The sequence below is a fragment of the Pogoniulus pusillus genome, chromosome 23 (genome assembly GCF_015220805.1).
Source record: "Pogoniulus pusillus isolate bPogPus1 chromosome 23, bPogPus1.pri, whole genome shotgun sequence".
NCBI classification, from domain to species: Eukaryota; Metazoa; Chordata; class Aves; order Piciformes; family Lybiidae; genus Pogoniulus; species Pogoniulus pusillus.
This window is the reverse complement of record NC_087286.1, coordinates 9,315,420-9,338,180: the sequence shown is the minus strand read 5'-3', so window position 1 is coordinate 9,338,180 and position 22,761 is coordinate 9,315,420. Positions and strand designations below refer to the sequence as shown.

At 41.4% G+C, this 22,761-nt stretch overlaps 1 protein-coding gene across 4 annotated transcripts in view; it reads left to right on the top strand.

The window, feature by feature from the left end:
• Nucleotides 1-22,761, top strand: part of MLLT10 (MLLT10 histone lysine methyltransferase DOT1L cofactor) — a 124,672-nt gene that overhangs the window by 90,828 nt on the left and 11,083 nt on the right. For all 4 annotated transcript variants that reach the window (XM_064162520.1, XM_064162523.1, XM_064162521.1 and 1 more), the window contains 3 exons: nt 15,716-15,833; nt 17,166-17,238; nt 21,507-21,661. In XM_064162520.1, the coding sequence (XP_064018590.1) occupies nt 15,716-15,833; nt 17,166-17,238; nt 21,507-21,661 (346 nt within the window). The remainder of the gene's footprint in view (nt 1-15,715; nt 15,834-17,165; nt 17,239-21,506; nt 21,662-22,761) is intronic.

The following is a 22,761-nucleotide window of genomic DNA, read 5'->3' as shown; positions in this document are numbered from 1 at the left end:
TCTTTCAGTGTTTATTCATAGGAGACATGTTCCAGTTCTTTCGTCATCCTCATAGCTCTGTGTTAGACCCTCTTGAGTAGATCCATGTCTCTCTTGAACTGGGGAGCCCAAAACTGGACACAGTATTCCAGGTATGGTCTCAGCAGGGTGGAGTAGAGGGGGAGAGGAACCTCCCTAGCTCTGTTGGAGACACTTTTCTTGATGCAACCTGGGACACCATTGGCCGCCTTAGCCACAAGGACACATTGCTGTCGCATGGATAACTTGTGATCCACCAGGACCCTAAGGTCTTTTTCTGTAGAGCTGCTTCCAGCAGAATGACCTCTAGTTTGTACTTGTGCCTGGTGTTGTTCTTCCCCAGATGCAGGACTCTACATTTGTCTTTACTGAAGTTTCTGAGGTAAAAATCAAGCTTAATGCATCCATAGCTCTATGCATGTACAGTACACATAAAGCATCAATGCCATGTGAAAGCCAACACAGGTAGCAAGCTATTGGGCAGCTTCACCCCAGATTGGGTGACATTTTGGGTACAAATTGATAGAAACTATTCAAAAGAAATTAATTAAACCCATGATGCTTTGGCAAAGAGCCAGCATAGCTTTACTGAACGGAAAACACAACCAGTTGGAGTTAGTTATTTTAGTGTGTTTTTTCTTTTAATTCCCAAGGAGTGTTGCACACCATAACTCACTGAAGACACCTAAATTGAATAGGCTGGAGATAAGGGGAGAGGTTGTGTCATAGTTCAGTAGCAGATTACGTAAGATTTCAGGTATCCCAGAGAAGGAGATGCTCAGTTTTCATAGTTATACCATCAGAGGCTTGGAAAGATCAGCCTTGTGACCTTCTGTGTAGCTCAAACCTATTCCTAAGTGATCTGGGAAGAGGAGGAGGAACAGGAGCCAAGTTTACTGGTGATGCTGGGTTGTGCAGTGAGCTGTTACAGAATGATAGAATGGTCTGGGTTGGAAGGGACCTCCAAAGGTCTAGTCCAATGCTCACTGAAGGTGAGCTATTAGTGCTGAAAGACCTCACCAGTCTGTGTTGACAAGGTGGTAAGAGGACAAACGAAATTAATATCAAAAGGAGAAGTCAGTTTCTATTGCAAAAAGATAGAGGAGATAACAAAAGAGGTACAGGAGCTGTGGTAGTGAGCAGTGGCAAGGAACAGCATCTTTATGTGGAATGAGTTAATAGTGGTCTGAAAATGAGACACTGAGATTGGATAAGACACAAACAACATGGAAAAGTTAAATGAGCAGGACTTGTGCATTGTCACTTGTATTTGTTAGAGTCTGTCAGAGGATGAACATGGGGTTTACTTGGTTTTAAGATAAGTGTACAGTGTGGGCCTTGTGATCACCTTATCTGTCTCACGTCACCCTGATAAATCCAGAAAAGATGATTAGCTTGTGTTCCATGCTGTGCCATAACTGAATTTGAATGCTGGTGTTCCTCATGAGGTGGGAATCAGTTGTCTAATAAAATGCTATTTGCTGGATATAGAGATTTCCTTCCCCCCCCATCCTATTCTTTCTTTTTTCTGTGTTGGATACAGCCTTAGCTAGATTACACTGCTTAATTCAGTGAGGCTTCTTTAGTGCAGTTAATGATTGCAAGATTATAGGGGGGAAGGGATACAGTAGGGAAGGTAGAGCCCATACAAATCCCTGCTCCTCATTTGCTGTGAATTGATCCTCTTGTCATGTTTGCTAGTACTCTTGTTTTAGCCTGCAACTGCAAATTGCTATTTCCCAAACATAAAGTTTTCTCCCAGAAGCATGTCTTTAACTTCTGTGGGAATATTAGTGCTCTGTTGAGAAAAGTAATTTTGATTATTATCTTAAATTTTCCCCTATTTCCCAAGACAGAAGTTGTACCACTCTGAGGTTCTATGCTCAGTTTATCTCCAAGATTCCTGTGTTTTGTAATGACAGGAGAAACTTGGTCAGCCTTTTATGTTGTTCTGTACTAGTTTGCTGTGTTGCTCTTTCTGAGGAGTTATTATTAGTGATTAATACATGTTAATTAAAAAAACAATAACAAACCCCAACAAACAAAAAAGGCAGTCACTTGTGTGTCTTTTGGTATCATACAGCAGAATTTGTACCCTGCTCAACAGGAAATGATGGTCATTGGATAAAAAAAATACGGGGTTTTTGTAGTCTTGATTTTAATGAGGTTTAGTATTTTATACTGAAATGTGTTTGCTGCTTTGGTCAAGACTGAGTCTGACATTGGCTGAGCTATCCTGTTTGATGACTTAGATGAGTGAAGTTGCTCTGTTGGTGCTCTGTGGCTGTTTCTCCCTGTTGGGAATATAGGCTCAGATTGCAGAAGTGGAAGTGAAGATTTGGACTGGATTTTCTTTCAGTCATTGATTAAAGACATGTCTCAGGCTGTATTCCTTTTAAGAGAAGACTCCATTCAAGTATCATGTCATCTCATTAAAATCTCTTGTCACCTGGAGTACTCCATCCATTTCTGGTGCTTCCAGAGTGAAAAAGACATTGAACTCTGGAGAGAGTCCAGAGAAGGCCACAAAGATGAGGGCAGGCAGCTGAGAGATTTGGGCTGTTCAGCCTGGAAAAGAGAAGGCACTGGGGAGACCTTATAGTGGCCTTCCAGTGCCTGAAGTGGGCTATAAGAAAGCTGGGGAGAGACTTTTAACAAGGGGTGATAGGATGAGGGACAATGGATTGAAGTTTGAGGAAGGGAGATGTAGACTGGAAAGCAGAAAGAATTCTAGTAGGAGGTGTCCCTGCCCATGGCAGGGGTTTGGAACTAGATCATCTTTAAGGTCCCTTTCAACCCACACCAATTTAGGAATCTCAGTTCTAAAGCATTTCCAGTGGCAGTGGCAACGGCAGGCAGTGGTTTCTGTAACACCCACAGCCATCTCTTAAATATTTGTAGCTCATCGACTCTTGGTGCTGATGTGGGATTCAGTACTGTATGAGCTATACAGTTCTGAATAAGCAGATTAATGTTCAGGTTTTGTTCTTATTCTGGAAGTGTAATTGTGAGTTTGTAGGTGATTTTTGTCGTCTTTTTTTGGTCTCCTTTGATATCTGTGCTTAGTGACTGTAATAAAAGCACATCAGTGAGGCAATTTCAAGCAATATTGCCTGTATTTGTCACTGACCTGGTCCCACCTCTTACTGCACTTCTTTTGCCGCAGAAGCAGGTCATGAAGAGAAAGAAAAGGACAAGAAGTATCTCTAACTGCAGTCCTTACAGTCGGCACAGAGACAGGGAAAGGAGAGAGTTGTTGTCAGTTACTTGATAGTCCAGGAAGTATTTGTGATGGCTGATAGAACCTCATCAACATAGTGTAATGATCTGCTGCCTCCATGGTGGAGATGTGCTAATTGGGAAGGTTGGTGCCGCTACTCAGTTGCAATTCTAAGTGAAAGAAATTTGCTTTAATCACTTCATTATCTCTTCTGAAATTTGTTTGGCTTTACTCCCCCTAGGAGCAGTGGAAAACCAGCAAAGGGTTTTCTTTGGCATTCCTGCAGTGCTGGTTATCCTCCTTTGTCTGATGCAGCTTTAAGAGGGAGATAAGGCTTGCTTTCCTCCCCCCCTCCAACTACATTTGGAGCTATTTGTTGACAATAGAGGAATGCAAAAGCTCAAATCTTTTCAGATTCTGAATGTAGGGCACCTGATGTTTCAGAGGCTTCATTTTCTCACTTTCTGAAGGAGAAATTTTGAGTCCCTACTTTTGGGTTTCTCTAGTGCCCTTCTCTTTTTCCACATCACTAGTTTGCACTGATTTGAGTTTTCTGTTGTAGTGGTTTTCTTCTTATCATAATTTAGCTTTGCTCATCATCTTGCATGCTATCAAGGGAACTTTCTCCTTTTTCTTTTCTATTCTGACACTCATGGGAAAATGTGAAAACACAGGGGAAAAAAGAACTCAGTTCTTAGTTCTTGTCTCCATCAACAGATTGGTTGGGAGTAGTTTTGGAGCAGTCTTGTACCTTCCAAAACAGTGATGGATTTATGAGGGAATTTAAGAGCACATCATCAAGAAGCAGTCTTTGCTGAAAATTTGGTGGTTTTGCAAGTCTCCAGAAGGGAAAATTTGTTACTTTCCTAAGACAGTAATATGCACATACCTGGTGGATAGTGCTGTCCAGTTTGGAGTTGTAGCCTTAAATAATGGATATCATATTCTCAAATCGAGTATGGCTAAGGAAAGTACTCCTACATCTGCTTCTGTTTCCTAGTCTTAGGCCAGAAACAAGGTATGTTTCTTTGAGTAGTTACTTACTTTTTCAAAACAGTTAAGTATTTAGCAATGTGAGGAAGGGAGGAAAGTTTCAGGTAAGCATCTGAAGGAGAAAAATCCAAGTCCATTTAAGGGAAATTTCTGGGCTGTCCTCTCTGTGTACTCTTGCACATGGCAGGTCTATTAGCTGTCTGTGCTTAATGAACTTTTCTCTGGGGACTGGAATGAATGCATGTAAAAAGACAAACTGTCCTCAGTTCTAGGACATTGGGATGTAACAGATGTGACAGTCTCAGACTTCTCTGGGTGGCTGGCTGCGTTGTATACCCAGAGGTATACATCACAACCATGTGTAATGGCTAAGTAAAGAATTTAGGGTAATACTCTTGCAGACACCTGTGAATCACAACAACTTAAAACTAGAGACTTTAAAATAATCTCAGTAAGTTTAAGCAGTAATCCTTTCTTGCAATGCAAAGGATGTAATTATGGTTGATTATGTTAGGCATGTAACCAGACATGATTTCCATAACTTAGGAAGACTCTTATGCTCTCCACATTTTTTGGACCACTTCCTGAAGTCTGCTTCTTAATATAGAAGTAACTGAGTTGTTGAATGCTAGAATAGTTCTTCTGAAGTCCAGAGTGCAGACAGTGGAGATGCCTACTGCTTCTCTCCAGCGCTCATAATGGGTGTCTTGTGGTGGAGCCTCACAAGTCCTTTGTGTAAAGCACAGGTCGTGCTTCCGACGAGATGTGTTGCTGCAGTTCTCCAAAGTATGCTGCCTCTGGTGATCATGACACCAGGTCGTACTGGTCTTTTCCTTACGCTGCTACTGAGTCATTTGGTGTAATTGAACACAACAGAGACGTGGAACTGCTGAAGCAGATCCAGAGGAAGGCCAGAAAGGTGATCAGAGGGCTGGAGCACCTCCCCTGTGAAGACAGGATGAAAGAATTTGGTGTGTTCAGCCTGGAGAAGAGAAGGCTCTGGGGAGACATTAGAAATGTGTTTCAGTATCTGAAGGGCACCTAAAGAAAGGCTGAGGAGGGACTGTTCAGGAGGACCAGTGGGGCTAGGATGAGGAGCAATGGTTTGAAACTGGAGCAGGGCGGATTTGGGTTGGACATCAGAAGGAAGTTCTGCACAATAAGGGTGATGAAATACTGGAACAGGATTGTGGTTGAGGCCTCATCCCTGGAGATACTCAAGATGAGACTCAATGTGACCCTGGGCAGCCTCATCTAGTCGGTGGTGTCCCTGCTGCTTACTGGGGTATGGACAAGATGACCTTTGAGGGTCCCTTCTAACCCCATGCAATCTGTGAAGCTGTAATCTAGAGTTAAGGGATCTTTCCTGCACGTGGACATGATACTTCATAAGTTCTGTTAGTTATTTCAGTTCAGCATATACGTTGCCATACAGTGTGTGGTGGTTGTGTTGTGTGCTTTGGTTTTGGGGTTTTTTTTCCTTAAGATCCAAGATAAAAAGTAGCAGGCTTTACAAATTTGTGGTCAACTTGGTTGTATTGCACTCATTTGTCTGCCTAAAGATTATTTATATAACCATTAATATGAGTGGTAATTGAAAAAAGAGACTAAGAAAACATCTGGAGATTGTGATAGTGTACGGGTTAAGCAGCCTGCTTCCAGAAGAAGGAAACCCCATGCCTCTTTTTGCACTATAATCTTCTAATCCACGAAAACAGTGGATACCTGAAAACAAATTAACATCTTTTATGTAGTTATCAAAATGCCTTTTGGTGATAAAATCTCTCCAAAGAGATTCTTGCCCACTGGGTCAAAGGTATAATATGTCCATGGATCACAGACTGCTTGCATGCTGAAATTCTTCTGTCGTACTCATCTCACAGTTTAAGGAAAAGGTAAAAAGGGAAAAGTCATCCAGAGGAAAAAGAAATTAATTGTTCGTCAAGAAATGTTTTGCTCCTCTTTGGGACTTGTAGCCACAGGAATTTGCCAGCAGTGGTAGATGCAGAAAGTGTGCTGTAGGCAGCCCGGGGTATGCTGCGGTGTCAGATGGCAGTGCAAAACAGGGCCTTGCCTTCCTAAGCCACTACACTCTACTTGCGCCACTTAAATTCAGGAGTCCTGCAAAAGGAAAATGGTACAAGAATCGTGCTAGGCCAGGTTTTTCCATCTGAATTTTCTTGGTTGTTACTTAAAAGCCGTTTAATGGGCAAAATGGGTAAAAATCCAATTTTCTTCTCATTCTATCTGAGGATTTTTGGGGTGGGGGTGGAGGAAAGTGGCAAGGAGGAAGAATTTACAGCCAGAGGGAAAATTCCTTCTAACATGTGACTCAACTAAAAGAACAAAGGAATCATAGTTGCAAGTAATCTAGTATTTAGCCAAATTAAAACCTTTTACTTTCTACATTTTCCTCTTGCTTTGGTGGGATTGTCTCTGCGTGACCTTATGCTGTGCTCAGGTAGTCTGAAAGGCAGTTGCAGGATTTTGTGCAGTGCTGCATGCTGAGACAACTGCATCAGTGTTTTGTGCTAGCCATAAATGTTTTCTGGCTTCAAGCTGAAGCTTATTTAGCTTGGCTTATCTGGTGCTGCTGTAGCAACCATCAGTCTCCAGGCAACTGAGGCACATTGACCTCTTGGTTGAACTGAGTGTAGCACTACTTCAATTTAGCTGCCTCAGACAATAGTAGTGGTGTTGGGTGTGAGAAGTGTGACATTTTCTACTCTGTATGCAACGGAAAGGGTAAATAAAAATATTTAGATGAAGCCGAATGTTCAGGGTTGGCTCGAAAAAGATGTCAGGTTTACCTGGTGTGTGCTTTGTTAGGAGTTGCTCCTGAGGCAGGGTCCTTGCAGGCCATTATCAGATGGTGAGGATCTCGCAAGCCTTAGTAATGCTGCTACTTTAGGGGGGCGTTTGTCCCTTAAATAGCAAAGACTGTTGAGGTTTATTTAGAAGGTTAGTGTGTCGAGGATGGTGAAGTGGCTGATTCTTTATTGTCACTATTTTTGAAGTTCTGCTCTCAGATTCAGGATTTGCCACGTTACAAGTTTCTGGCTTGCTTTGGAATACTGACATGAAGTGAATAGATGACAATATGGGTATGCTGGGTTTATTTCCTAATCGAGTCACTCTTCCTGCTAGGCAACAGGAGAGTGAAATTGTGATTCCTGATTTACAGGTTCATGCTCTTAAGGCAAACAGATTCCTGGGTACAATACTGCTCCCATTGTCTGTGGAGAGCACATGCAGGTTAAGTGCTACGAAGCCAGAGGTAGATAGAAAGGATGGAGGAACAAAGTTGAGGTAAAAGAGATTTGTGTTGAAGTGGTGGCTGTGTTTTCAGATTGATTTGTGGGGGAGATGAAGGAATTCCAGGGTCTGGTGTCTTAAAGCCTCTTTTTAAAGAGAAACAAACCCACACAAGAAGCAGCAGACAGACCTCTTAGTGAGGTAGCATTCTAGCAAGGTTTTGTGCAACTATGTTTTTGTATGTGTCTAGTTGGTAACTAAAGAAACCAAATTAGTTAAAATGTTACATAATATCCAGGTTAGTTAAGGTGGAAGGGATGACTGAACTGGTAGTACACTTGGGGTTATAGCTTTTTTCATATTATTGGAAGATAGACCTTCTACCCATGTGGTTTTTAATGACTTGGTGTGCCCTTGTTGTACACTGGGCAGAGGTATAAATTAGTTTCTGTAGGTGTGCCATTAATTTTTCATTCTGCCTTTCAAATCCCACTATGTTTCCCAGTTGCCTTCATTCATGCTCTTCTTGGAAAATAAGCTTGAGTGCTGCTGTTTTGAAGGTTAGATGGTTTGGTTTAATTGAAGGATCTATTTGTACATTTAATCAAAACAATTGATTCTCAAAGACAGTGTTTGATTATTTGCTTGTTCATAAGCAAGAGTCTTCATTACAGCTAGAAGTTCAAAGTAATATTTTGGTTACTACCATAAAAAGTACTAATGATGTGCATAATGTATCCAAAAGCTGATTTTTGTGTCATGGATACAGATTTTAATTACAATAATTTGTATGTTTGTAATTAATGCTCTTTTGGATGGGAAACTTGTTTTTTTCCTTCTAGCACATCCGATTTAGTTTAAACTTTTCCAGCCTCCTCATTAAACTTTTATTTCAGCCTGTTAGTGAAAACATTTATTGTAAACTTGAACCTTGATTATCTGTGTTAAAAAAAAACAACCCAGGCTTTAAGGAGTTGATTGACAGCCAGCTGAAGATGAGCCAGCAGTGTGCTGAGGTGACCAAGAAGGCCAACAGCATCCTGGCCTAGATCAGGAGCACTGTGACCAGCAGGCCCAGGGCAGTGATTGTCCCCTTGTATTCAGAACTGGCGAGGCCACACCTTGAGTCCTGGGTTCAGTTTTAGGACCCTCCCTCCAAGGACATTGAGCTGCTGGAGCAGGTTCAGAGAAGGGCAACAAAAGCAGCGAAGACTCTGGAGAACAGAGCTGGTGAGGAGCAGTGGCTGAGGGCACTGCGGTTGTTGGGTCTGGAGAAAAGGAGGCTAAGAGGACACCACCTGGTTCTTTACAACTCCCTGGAAAAAGGTAGGAGCCAGGTGCGGGTTGGTCTCTTCTAGTACCAACTGGTTGGACAAGAGGAAATGGCCTCAAGTTGCCTCAGGGGAGGCTTAGGTTGGAGATTAGAAGCAACTTCTTGTCTTGAAAGGGTTCTCAACCACTGAAACAGGCTCCCCTGAGAGGAGATTGAATCCTCATTGCTGGAGGTGTTTCAGAAACACCTTCCCTCGAGGGAGGGACACAGTTTAGCAGCAGCCTTGGCAGAATTAGAGAATGGTTGGACTCAATGATGTTAAAGATCTTTTCTAACCAAAAGGGTTCTGTGAGCTCCAAGTGCTTGGACAGTGCTGGTGGCAGTATGGGCTGGGTTATGTTTTCATGTCATGCCAGTATTGTTTCTGTAGGATGAACGAGAGAAAGACTACAGCAGATATTTGGGGTTGGTTCACACTGGTGATGAATGTGTGCTAGCAGATGAGGTGAGGTTAGCTGTGAAAAGTAGACTTTCCACTTGCAGCCATCAGTAATACTGCAGGCTGATTCAGTCAAGAAGTTCTGTATTTGCTTGAAAATGAATTGTTTAGTTTGCAACTACAGAAGAGAAAACATACATTTCAAATTTAGTAAATAGAGGTATGTTAAAGTTAAAACACAGTGTTTATCCTGCTGCATTTTAATAGTATTTTGTATTGTGCTAGTTGACTTAACGTTACATGATGGTTTTCAGAAGAGATGTAGAAGCAGTATTTTATTAAGGATCTTCTCTGGTGTCCTGAATTCCATCTGTATTTTTTGACACTGTCCTGGAAAGCTAACAGGCCTAAAACGTGTGCTGGTTTGCCCCACCCTTCTGCTGATGGGGGGAGCAAAGGCAGGAGCAAAACAAAGGCTTGTGCCATTGTATCCCCTCCCAAAGTGATAAACAGGCGTTTAGCTATTTGTTGGTGTCTTGCCCAAATAGCCCTGGTTTCACCTGATAAAAGTTTTGCAAATGCCATTTTGATTGGTGAATCTCTGTGGGCAAAGGAGCCGTTGAACTCAGGCAAGTAATGTAAGTGGTGCTAAGTTGCAAGCAGTTGAGCTGCTTCTGCCTCATTGCTCTTGGACATGTTCTGCTCTGCCTCTTGCTTCAGACCAGCTTAGGCCTGATGTTTTGAGTTTGAACTACCTGGAAACTTGAGTGTCTCAAGTTTCCTGGGAGAAAGCATTTAAGTGCCTCATAAGGTGGCAAGAAGTGCCACAGACATTGTGCTCTCTGCACATCTACAGAAAATCCTGCCTGCACCTCTGCAAACCTCTGTGCCAAGAGGAACCAGGAACCAGTCAGAGATCGTGTGCCTCCTTCCCAGCACCCTGGGAACATCTAGCAGCCTCTCAACGGCCCAGCAGTTCCAGCACTGCCACAAAGGAGCCAGGGGCTATCTTGAAATTTCTACTCCACCACAGCGAGTAGCACAGACTTTCCCTAGGGCTCCAGGCTGCCTCTTTGTAAGTGTGGCAAAGCCATTTTGTGGCTAGAGTTTTCCCATTTTGCTGATCCTCCTCAATGAATGAATTTCCCATAAGCATCCTTGTGAAGATTTTCCTGACTGAATTCGAACCCAACTCTGAGTCATTTGTAGATAGTCGTGGGCGAGGCTGGCTGGAAATAAAATTAGCTACATATCTAATAATTCCTGCCTCAATAATTGCCTCAACTAAACCAGACACCTGGAAAAATAAACAGGAATTTAGATGCCACTTTTTTTTAAATGGAGACAGGTCTAGATTAGATTTCTAAGCAGACTTCATATTTGTGGTGGAAATAGTTGTGCTGCAGCAAACAATGCATGAAAAGCTCTTGATGGGACAGAACATCCTCTTGGGCTTCCTAGAGATTTGGTTGTATTGCTGGAGTTAGGTGTAGCCTGCCTAGCTTCTGAGGAGTTCTGCTGCCATGCTGATCAACAGCTAACAATTCAGAGAGTGGTTCCCCCACATAAAGGTGGTAACAGAAGTAGTGCAAGAATAAAAAGAAGCAATAGCTCAGTCTCCCTGGTGCATTCAGTGCCCAAGAAAAGGCAACTGTTACCCTCTCCCTATAGCGTAACTGGCCTTAAAAATTCTAGGGGTAGAAAGTTAAGCTAGGAAACAAGGCTAGGGTGGTTTTTTTGCTGCTGTCATTTGATAGGCAGCTCCTTCCACCTCTCAAGAGAAGAAATGAATTTATATATGAATACATAATATGAATGTATTTTATTCATCTGTGGTTAGTGTGGTGCAGGTAGCAATAGTACATTTGCTTATGTAAGCTCAATGAATTGTAGTGCAGATTTCCGTTTCACCATCATTTTCAGTAGGACATTGTTCAGAGAAATGTTGCTGGCCATTGACCAAAATCCATCAGCTTAAAAAAGCTTCTAGATGAAGTAAGGTGGTGTTATTATTTGGTTGAATGCTTGAATTCACCTCCATATTCATGAAGCTAGAAAACTGCATGGAAAGCATTAGTAACATCCCAGAAGTATAGCAGAAAACTCAAAGATTAGCTTTAAACTTAATCTGCATAATTTTTTTTTCTTTATACTATTTACAGTAGCTGTTGGCCATAAGTAATAGTTACTGGCACTATCTCTTGATTTCTTTATTTAGTGTTAAGAGAGACAAGAAATAGTTTTATGTTTCAGCATTGTGCTGCGATGAAGAACCTAGGAGGACTGGTAAATGGCATGACCCCATACCAGTCTGGCACTCATGCTTCAAGGTTATAGACAATGCAATGGCATGCTTTTATTTTAAACAAGAGGTAAAGATCACCTTTAAAATTATTATTGACAAATAGGTCTTGGTTCAAGTAGGTAATTGGGTGATCTGTCACTAACTGTAAAGCATTATAATACAAGGCAGAGCTACAATATAGCAGTGACTGGGTTTAAAGCAGAGGGGGAAAGGGGTGGTGATTGGTGAAAAGCTGATGAAGAAGCTGTCTTGGAATTGGCTGTTGTAGCTGTCCCTGTTGCCCTATCACAAAAGGAGGAGAGTTCAGTAATGGTTTAACTACAATTAAATCCCTCCCCTTTCTTTATGGAAACTCAACTGCAGGCATTTCGGCATTAGCCTAAACAATGGGTTTGAATATGTTAAGCTCCTAACAATTAGGGAGCAGTTTGGGGCATTGAATAAAGTGGAATGATGCAATTGAACCTGACAGCTTCAACAGTCAGCCTACTCATGGGACCCGAAAGTTGTTCACACTTGGTTTCATCTCTCATCACACACCCAGTATTAAAACCTTGCTGCTGTGGAGCTGAGAGAGAAATGAGGCCTGTTATCAGAAAATATTTCATAGCACAAAACTTGCAAGGAGTGGGTGAATAGCCACTCTCAAAGGTTTTTGAAACCTAGTCTCATTCCATACAGCTAAGTGTGGTCTTCTATGTCTCCATTCAGTTTTTTTCTTTAAAGAACCTCTATTTTCTGAAGTTAAGAAACTGTTTTCCCTGGAAACAGAAGTAGACATCCAACTATGAATGCAAACAAGTGTCAGCTTGGGAATCTTTTAGTCATACTGTTCAGTAAAGGACCATTTTAGTGTGATACAAGCAGAAAACCACTTCCAGTATTTCAAAGGACATTTATATGTACAAGCTAAGTTTAGTTAACGTGCAAGTCTTGTTCTTTATTTAGAAGAATATATTTGCCCTGTCTTTCTTGCAGTAGAGGAAGTGTTTCTGAGCATCAATCAAATATCAATCATTTATTCTTACTGCACTGGGGCATCCCATGAATTACAGGGTATCTTCCTTCTGTGCTGCTCTGCTGCTTATTGCTTTACTGATTTATTGAACGTGCCATAAATGAAAGCAGTGTATTCTATACCTCTACGTGGACTTAAACTCCTTTTGCTCCAATTGTTTCAGGAACATTTGCTGCCTTTTCAAAATAAATACTTAGCAGTCTCTTTATTTTATTAGTTCCTCTGTTTTGATGATGTATCATGGTGACCGTTTAAATGGAATCAGCTGAAACACTGAATCCTACAGCTTTAGAAGTTCTGCATTTTAGAACATGACCTTAATATGTATTGACAGGATGATTGTGCATTTTTAATACATGCTTGCTACAGCTTGTTTCGCCTGTAAGTGAAACATGAAGCTCCTATTTCACCTTCAAATAAATGCAGCACCCATCCAGCCCTTCTTCACTGTCAGAGGAAGGCATCACACGCGTAAGAAAGCTTCACAGATGTTGTCATTTTGCATTGCAATTTAAAAATTGGATTTGGGGGATTTTCTTCCTCACCTCCAGCTTACTTGAACAACTTGATTAATGTGGCTTTCCCCCGTGGATAGGATAGGTGGGATGGCACTAGTTCCGACTTGTCGGAGGACACCCTTACCATTAGTTTCAATGGGTGAAGTCTAGGGTGAACCACTGCTTGTAAAAAAAAGTTCTTGGGTATTGTTGAAGTCAGGCTAAGTCTTTTGATCTGGGATATCAAGACACTTAGCAAACTTGGCTTAATTCCTTTGATGTCTTTTGTTTTGTGATGTGATGATTGCTCTGCAGACTTTAGCAACTCCTTTCGAGATACGTGGATACTTTTAGAAAGTTCTTAAAGCTCGTTGGGTATGTCTCAGTCAAATAAACACGCGTTCTCCTTGCTGATTGTAGTTGCCCTGCCACCACAAAGTGATAGGCAGTTGCTGTAGCGCGGTTTCAAGCAGCCTTACAGTGAATTCCTCAAAGGATAGCAGCATCTGTGTAAAACATAACCAGTGCACTTACTAGAATTAAGAGAAGTCTTCTGTAGGAAGAGAACCTGGTGTTGGTAGGTGTTACTTCTGGGTTTGCTTGTTTGTTTCTTGCAAAGCACAAACAATATTAGTATAACTCAGAACTTCAGGCTGTTTAACAAAAGTGTAGATGTATTTCCACATTGCTAGTCTCAGATGTGAAAGCAAATAATGGATAAGTAATATTATATTCTGTGATGTTTCTTCAGTGATAATATTTGACCAAAAACTACCTTGGTTTTGAAATTGGTTTTGTTTCTGAGAGGAGAAGAGCTGCAGGTTGCTAGTGAATGATGTAGCCGAGTTGGATTCATGCTGCGGAAGTTTACCAAGGAAAAAAGCAGAAGCTGCGTGCCCTTGCTGCATGCATCGGTGTCACAGCACTCATCCATCCTGGATTTCCATGAGCTAACATGGTGCCTGGGTGGGTGGAAGTGCCTGCATGGCTGTTAAGGCTTACAAATAATTCAGATTAATTCTACTAAAGACACACAGCTCTTTAGAGGGAGAGGGGAAAAAAAAGAGGAAAGAAATAACATCCAGAGTCGATGTGAAAGTGTGGTTCTGTGTCTAGCAGTCATACACAGGCCTGCAAAAACGTGAAGAAATTGACCACTTGTGGCTTTTGCTAACTTTGTGACAGTAGAGAAAAGCAAGTTTCAAGCACAATTTCTCACCAGTATGTAGTAAATAAAGCATCATTGAAAACAGTTGTGTGAATTCATAAAAGTCCATTCATCAAGTTTAATATGTTGGCTGAAAGCCAAAACTTAATGGTAGTGTGTGATTCTTTCCAGAGACATAGTTTATACTCTGTAATATTTTGCTGTAATAACCAGTATGTTTTCCCCTGTCTCTTGTGTGCAGTTACACATGTCAAAATGTCCCACAAATTGAGTTCCTTACTCTTCACCTTTTTTCTGCCCATTTCTTTAAAAAGCAGTTTCCTTTGTTTACATTTTCCTAAAAGATTCATTTTAAAGCAGCGATCGCACAAGTTGTGCATCTTGACTTCTTTTTTCCCCTTCCCCCTCCCACACTGCAGCTTTTTCTTTGGTCTGCAAGAGTATTTCTATCAGGTAGGAGGATGCCTTTGTAACGAGCAGCCATAGTTCTGTGTGTTTTTTCCCTTTGATTGCCTGTCTCTGCAACTCGGCATTTGACACAGATCTTTTCTTCGAAAGGGAGAAAGCGTAAGCAGCCAAGGAAGAAGGTATTTTTATTGCGTTGGATTATGCAAGATTTTGGCCAGTCTCCTTAGCTTCATCTGTTTAAGGGTTCATTTTCGCTTGTTTGGCACAAGTCCCAGCAGAGACCTTCAGAATTGTGGTTAGCAACATGAATGAACACAAACTTTGGGAGCTCTTCAATAAGTAGAGCTGGCCAACTGCCAAAAATACAGTTCCTTATATGGGGTCAGAGCAAAGCTGTGATTCGGTGAGCCCCCCTATTGTATAGAAAACATACTTGTAATGGCTGTTTGCCTTCTTTAAAATAAAAACAAAACAAAACAAAAAAACACCAGGCTTCCAAGTCTATCAAAATAGGAAGTAACAAAATAGTGTGCAGGTTTTACTAATGATGGAGCAGAGCAAAGGAAATATGGCTCTGTGTAGTTAAACTATAGAGCTGAAAGTTGGACCTTTTGACCTCCACAGCCGGCTTGTGATGTAAGGAACCCAAGCATTTGTGAGACATCTGTTGTCTACCTGCCCTTATTTTGTAAATGGTTTAATAAGATTAAATAATTAGAAGGATAACCACATGCTCGCCACGCTACGAAGTCCTAGCACTGAGTACATACTTCAGAACTGCAGGGAACTCTGCCTGTCCTGCTCTGCTCCTTTTAAAATGCAGCTTAGGTATTTTTAATATTTGCTGCAGTCATTTTTTTTTTCCATTAGAATACTTTTTTTATTATGAACAGATCTTGCCAACAACAAGTAAAACACACTTTAAAACCTGACGTATTTTCCTAGTGCTGCAGTTCTATTTCAGGACTCACAAATGGAAGAGTGTGCTTCCTTTGTTAAATACCTACAGTGTTTAAAAACCTAATAGGAGATCTGTGCGCTGGGAAGGCTTCTTTAAAAGTGTGTTTAGCGTTTCTCCCCCTTCCTAAAAGCGGACTCAAGTTGTAATTGATTTCTTGCAGGCAAACACCCTCCCTGGATCTTCGCTCGGTCTGCCTCCATCCCACATGTACGGCAGTAGGCTGAACCCCAGTTCAACCGTGGCAGCACTTATATCTCAGTCTGAAAACAGCCAAGCAGGTAAGCTCCCGCTGCTGCTCACGAACTGGCGACTTGATACACACCCCGAGATGTTGAAAGAGAGTGTCAGATTTTGGGTTGGAACTCTGTGCAGCGCTCGGTACTGAAGGTCCGCCTGGAGACCTCCCGGTGTCGGAGGTACACTCTGGCTTGTCCCGCAGAGCAGCGCGGAGTGTTCTGCCTTTTTTTCTTTCTTAGTGTCTGAAATGTAAATGTTTAAGCAGAGCCATCAGCAGGCAGGAATGCAACAATGTCTCCTGTGACTTCTGTGATGGATGTGTTCGGTTCCCGGCTCTTTGCAAGGAGAGTAACGCGGCTCCGGGTTCTGCCGTGGGTAGTTTAAAGCTCGATTTGCATAATTCATGAAACGGCATCGCACCCAAGTGCGTGTGAAAGAGATCCCGCCAGAGAACTTGTGCGCGTTGCATAAGCCTGGGAATATTCGCCGCTTGGCACTTTGTACCCTGGCTCTCCTCGGCGGCTGTAATGAGCCTCTGGCTTTGCTTTGTTTCATTCCCTCCGTAAGGATTTGTTGACATGTCGTAGTAGTCATGCCTGTTTGGGGGAAGGGAATGAGTTTAGCAGTTTACCAAGAATGGATCAGTCATGTCTTTGCCCTCCGAGAGGTCGGAGGTCGCCTGACTCAGAATAGGGGGAGGGCAACCTTGAAGGGGGCAGATAGGGTTATTTTATTGAGAGGCCATAGGGAAAATAACCCTTTTGAGTCCTTCCAAGCAAAACGTTTTCGTATATTTAATGAGGCCTTTTTTTGTTTGTTTTACTACCTTTTTAGGCAGGGACTTTCCTAGGCTTCTGCTTATAACTAGGAATTAGTGAATTACACGCGTTCATAAAGTTTGCAGTAAACGTGCACTGATGCCTGCTTGTTAGGCGGCAGCGGCAACTTTAACGCCCTCTGTGTTTTATGGGTTGTGTTGGGATGCAAAGCGTTAAAAAAATACAGAGCATCAGGATTTGCTGTGATAAGCATACAGATTAGCTGTCCACAGCTGTGATTCATTACTTTCACCGTACAAATTAAAAGTGGCTGAGGGGAGGGTACTGCAAATGCAAACCACGCTTCTGTGCTGTAAAACTGAAAGGAATGAAAGAAGTGAACATAATCCATGGCCTCGTACAGCCTCAGAAATGTGTAAGGACAACACCTTACATGCTACAGTTCAGCAATCTTAAACGAGTTACGTATTCAGACTTTGGCGGTAACTGCAGATGGAAGTCGAGATTTAAGGCGTCTTCCAAATATCTGCATCAGCTTTAAAACTGTTATCTAAGAAGAGTCGATTTATCAGCTGTGAAATATTTACACTGCAGATCAAGATCTCGGAGATAACAGCCGAAGCCTTGCTGGCAGAGGAGGCTCACCCAGAGGAAGTCTCTCACCACGGTAAGCGTTATTTACACTGGAGAGGGCCAGCAGAGGAAATGGTTTAAGATTTGGGAACTTTGCAGTCTTTTTTTCTGGTGATATATAAGTGCTTTAAAAGCATATATATATGCGTGTGTGTATACAGACACACAAGTGTACACACATTGTTTTTTATAGAGATCCATCTGTCTAAAAAACCTCAACCTTAATATATCCAGATAGCTAAAAGTGTGCTGCAATTTACCTTTGTATCACCGGCAATTAGGTTTACAAATGAAGGACTTTGCTTAAGGAACGTTGCTTTAGAGAGATTTATCTGTCCCTGAAAATCTATCATTTAATCTCACCTCCTCACAGTCATTACCATTGTCATACTTTTCTTCTATGTGCAAAAAAATCCCAAATACTTAGAGTAAGTCAGCTACAGGGACAAGATGGTCTGAGAAGTTAAAGATCAGGAAAAACTTCAAACAAATATTTTCTTCCTTTTCCCTCCCAACTTCAAAATGTGCAACAAACCTCTGTGGAAAAAAAAAACCAAACTTTTTTTTTGTTCTGCTGCAATTCATCTCTGTTACAGAAGTGTGACATAAGAATTCTACTTTGTTTTCAAACACATGCTGTTAAAATTTCAATACTGTGTTTAAAATACTTCAGTCATATCTTCTGTATTTAAGTGACTCCTAGTCTTTAAAGGGCTTTGTTTTCCATACTGGATCTAATATGAATTAGATTTTCTAGTGTTAGTACTTTTTTTAACCACAGGGATTTTATGTTGTAAAGGATCTTAGGGCAGCTGAAAATACAGTAGTTACACAGAGCATTTTAACAATGAATTTGATTGTTATAGCATGTGTGGATCGCAGTAATTTATGAGTAGTTCCAAACTAGATCATTTAATGTACGTGCCTGGTGGTGTTGATTTTGTATTATGTTCCTTAATTAATCAGAAGACTTCTTGTTGAACGGACTGAGAATATCCATTATAATTGTTAGGTGTTGTTACCCAGTCATGGACTGGCTTTTTAGCTTTCCAGTACGTGTTGCTACTGAAGCAGTAAATCTACAAGTTAGTTTGGACTGTGTTTGCAGTATAAATACCTAGATTTGCTTCAGCATACAAGTCTTCAGACAAATAAGGGACCTGCTGGGGGTTGTGTGTGTATATATATTATATAGACAAGGAGAGAGAATTTTGTAAAAGGAAACATTCAGCAATTAGCAAGTGACAGTTTCACTGCATAGTAAGTAGTCGTCTTATGTGTACTTGTTATGGCCATTTTGTTATTGCCACCTTAGTTAATGCACAAAGGCCCTGGGCTGCACTGGGTTTGACACAGGCCCAGGTTGTCTTTAGGCTTGCAATACTTGGGAAGGTAAACTTCTTAAATGTGGTGCTTCTGTGGAGTGTATACTTAGGGTAGGCACAATTCAGTATTTATAACATGGCCAAAGTGAATCTGGTTTTGATGGGAGTGGCAAAGGAAAGCTGTATGATACAAAGGCCATCTCAGTCCACAGATGCAGAGCTTGCTTCAGCTTATGGAAGCTGTATCATTTTGCAGAGAGTAGATGGTTTTTGCTTGACAGCAGAGTTGTTCAAAAAGAAGTCAGAAAGCAAGTGGGAGAAACCACTGCTGCAGTGCCAGAACTGAAAGAAGGAAGCGTCTGAAATACCCAGCATGGAAGAAAAATGAGAGAGCTTACCCATTCCGTTAGCAGATTACACACCTGGGCTGTGTGCTAGGGAAGATCGCACACACGTCGACATGTATGTGGTAACTGCCTGCATTCCCCAGTCAAACCAGTAACTGGGAGTAGTTAAAATCTGGATTATAACGAATCAATAGCTGAATTTAAAATCTGTGATCAGAAAGCTTTGTGACTCTGAACGTTACCTGCTTTATCTGTTATTACTGCGTGTCCTGCCTCTATTCCCTTTGAAGCTTATGAGACATATAAATAACTCAGTGCTCTGAGAGAGCCCTTTTACTTCTCAAATAGTTGCTTAAAATAAAAACACTTGCAGAAACAACTGTTGGCTGTTCGTGACGCAGTCTCTTCAGAGAAGGACGTGTGACTCACGAGCTGCACGGTCATTTCAAATCCATACTGTTACATCTTTGTATCCCTATATAAACCATACTGCTTGATGCTGAAGCTGTCATCTTTAAACCTGTAGTATAGATGAGAAATATAACTATAGCTGGTAATGAGAGCTCTTTCTGTTTTGTAAAGGAATTACTGCTTTTCCCAAGGCAGCACTTCAACTTCTTTTACCCTGTGTTTGACCTTAGAGTTAAAACTCTGTTATGTAACGCCTGAACTGAAATTTGTGTGCTTGTATCTATGTGCACTACTGCTTACAATTAATAGTGGAAGAATACGAATAACTATCCCAAATTGTGAAAGCATGAAACAGTGACGGCATCCAGACTTAGGCATACAGCACCCTTATAATCCTGCTGGAAACTATGATCAAATACTATTTAAAACAAGCACTCAATCTTGGTATGCAGGAACTGTGCCATGTCTAAAGGCTGAGGTGGGCAGTCAGCTGGAAGAGGATGAGAGGATGGATTGACTAATACTGTCAAACATGAAAATCTGCATTTCTTTTTTAACCTCCTCTTTCTATATGGGCTTCCACTACAGGACTGCAGAGGTTATACACTCACATGCTGCTTTTGTTTCTACCTCCATGAAGTGGATAGGAAACAGTCCTAAGCCAAACAAGAGTTTTGTTCCTGCAAGCTGTTAAGAGTGGCATTATGCACCCTTCAAAAGCATGCATACAGAGAAAGAAGTTGCTGGGGAGGTTGTGGTGGTTTTCTCTATTTGTTTTCTGGTTTTGCTTTGTGGGGATCCCTTCTTTACTTAATTTTTTTTTAAGTGTATGGTTTTGTGGCATGTAGTACATCTGTTCAGAATGTTTCTGCATAAACCTCTTCCTTATCGCTTCGGCACATCGTGTAAACAGCTAGTTTTAAGGCTGGCTTTGCCATGTCTCTGCTGAACTGTTCAATGCTGTTGAGTTGTCATCTCTTGTCAAAAAACACTACCTTGGTTACCCATTCACCAGGGCTTTTTGTTTTAACAAGTGGTTTCCTCCTTTCATCCTGTATGCAAAAGAGGAATTATTTATAAATACTTACACAGCTCTTAAGTCACCTACTTAAAACCTTTCCTCATAAAAGTCGCTTTGCTCTGGTGCCTGCAAAATGCTTGACAGTCATTAGGTAGCTAATGTGCTGTGACCACTGCTTATTACGCTAATCATAATTAACACGCTGATTTCCTGAGCTTTGTATGTTGTCCAGTACTGGGACCATGGTGGTCTTGCTGCTAAGTTGACACTACCTGTAGAACAGTACAGCTGTGATCCTGCGATGGTAGCATTGGCACCAATATATAAGAACCTGAATCTGAGCGCACTAGAATTGATTTAACCTCCCAAAACAACAGCAAACCAAACTCACCGAAGCACCCTTTAATGGGCTGTGGTCCTGTTTGAGGAATGGGACCATGCACACATGAGACCAGACTGGACACCTGGCCTTGCTCAAAGGTTAAATTTTGCCCCAGCCAATGTAACAGAAGCCTTCTTGCAGGACCTGAACATTTAATGTGCTCCTGAATGACAGAAGATGTGGCAAAGGGATTATTCTTTGAACTATGTGATCATGACTAAAAAAAGGTAGTAAATTAAGTGTGCAGATGACAGAGGAGAACTTTACCTTTCCTTGCATCCCTTGCAAAATATTCTCATACAGTCCCACAAAAATGTAGTTTTACATCATTCTTTCCAGAGGTTGAGCAGTGGAATTATATTTGGCCTTTCTACATGGAAGTCCTGACTTCCAGACATTGGTTTTATTTTCTTCATTTTCTCTGGGCAAGGTTTGAGGATTTTGTTTGTTTGTTCTGCAGACAGATGCTGTACGTATGCGTGTACACTGGTTTCCTGCTGCAGAAGTATGGGCTGTATAATGTCATACAGCGCTGTTTGTCAGTTGGGTGCAATGCTAGGTTGTGTGCAGGAGAGGTTATTATGTGCTCTCTCAGTGTAAATTCTCAGGCTGTGAAATATGAAATCTTTCTTTTATTAAAGCCTTGGCAGCGAGAACCAGGAGGTCTTAGTGATTTTGATGAATTAACTTTGTCTTGGAAGTGTAAGATCTGTAGGTGCTAAGGGCTGACAAAAGGTAAGAAGTGGCAACAGGCTCATACTAAGACATTTCTTTCCATCCTTTTCTTTATCCAATAAATTGCAATATTTTCCACAGATCCCCTGCAAGCAGCTTGCAGATTCGCTATGATCAATCAGGGAACAGTTGCGGGGAGAATTTGCCCCCAGTAGCAACCAGCATAGAACAGCTTCTGGAGAGGCAGTGGAATGAAGGACAACAGTTTTTATTAGAGCAAGGCACCCCTAGTGACAGTAAGTACTCACATTCTCTTTATTATTGCTTTTGTTAACTCTGTTATTCAGAACTGCTGTTCAGTGCTTGCCCAAGAATTAAAGAAGAATAAATTTGCAGTTGGTGATAGAAATGTGACTGTAGTGTTTAATTGTGGCACAGTTTTTAACACAGCACATGGCTTCAGGGGACTACAAGAAAGTTCTCTATAATCATCTACATTTTTATGGATGGGAGACTGTGGCATTGAAGAGGCGGTGACTTGCAGATCCAGCTGGTCAGTTGCAGAGCTTGAAATGAATTCTGGACTCTTAGATCCACTGCTGTAAACGGCAAAGCACAGCTCCCCAGACTGCTGTGTGCTGTGGGATATAAACTGGCATGAGATTTTTTTAATCTTTCCATTTTCCATCTTTATTTTTTTTCCTGCTGTAAACTGCCTGCTTCTGTTGCTTTACAAATGTTAGTCAGGTGTCCTGCTGGGCTTTCCCATCTTTATTTCGTTCTGTGGTTCTTGTGAAGTTCTCAAAGCAAGCAAGTAATTATTTTCCTCAAGTTATGTTTAATAGAGTGGAATAGTCCGAAAATGAGTATGTTAAAAGCAGAAGGGATGAGCAGACCACTTGGCTCTCCATATTCAACAATATATCACTATCAAAGACAATGAATAAATTAAAAGAATTGATTTTTTTATACCAGGTTGGGGTTTGTGTTCCATTTTATTGAACATATTGCTCTTGTTGGTAGTGTAAAGTGGTATCTCGTTGGTATTTTTATGAATGGTATCCTGACAAAAATGCTAATTGTGAGGAAATTCATGCAGGGATAATCCTTTAAACATGATAGCTGGAGGACAGGTTTAGCTAAGTCTTATTGCATCTCATTTGGGCTCACTGAGGGTTCCTTTGTATGTTCTTGAAGAGGAGGGTTAAAAGCTAAATCCTTGGGAAATGACCAGATGTGCCTATACCAGTAGACTTATGTCTGTAGTAGGCCCAGAGGTCATGTTAAACAAATACAATTTAGGACTAAAAAAAGGGCTGTTCCTCTGGCTTTACAGTTGCACTCTGGTACTAGTTGGGAAATACGAGTTCTGAAATCAAACCGCAGTTTGAGAAGC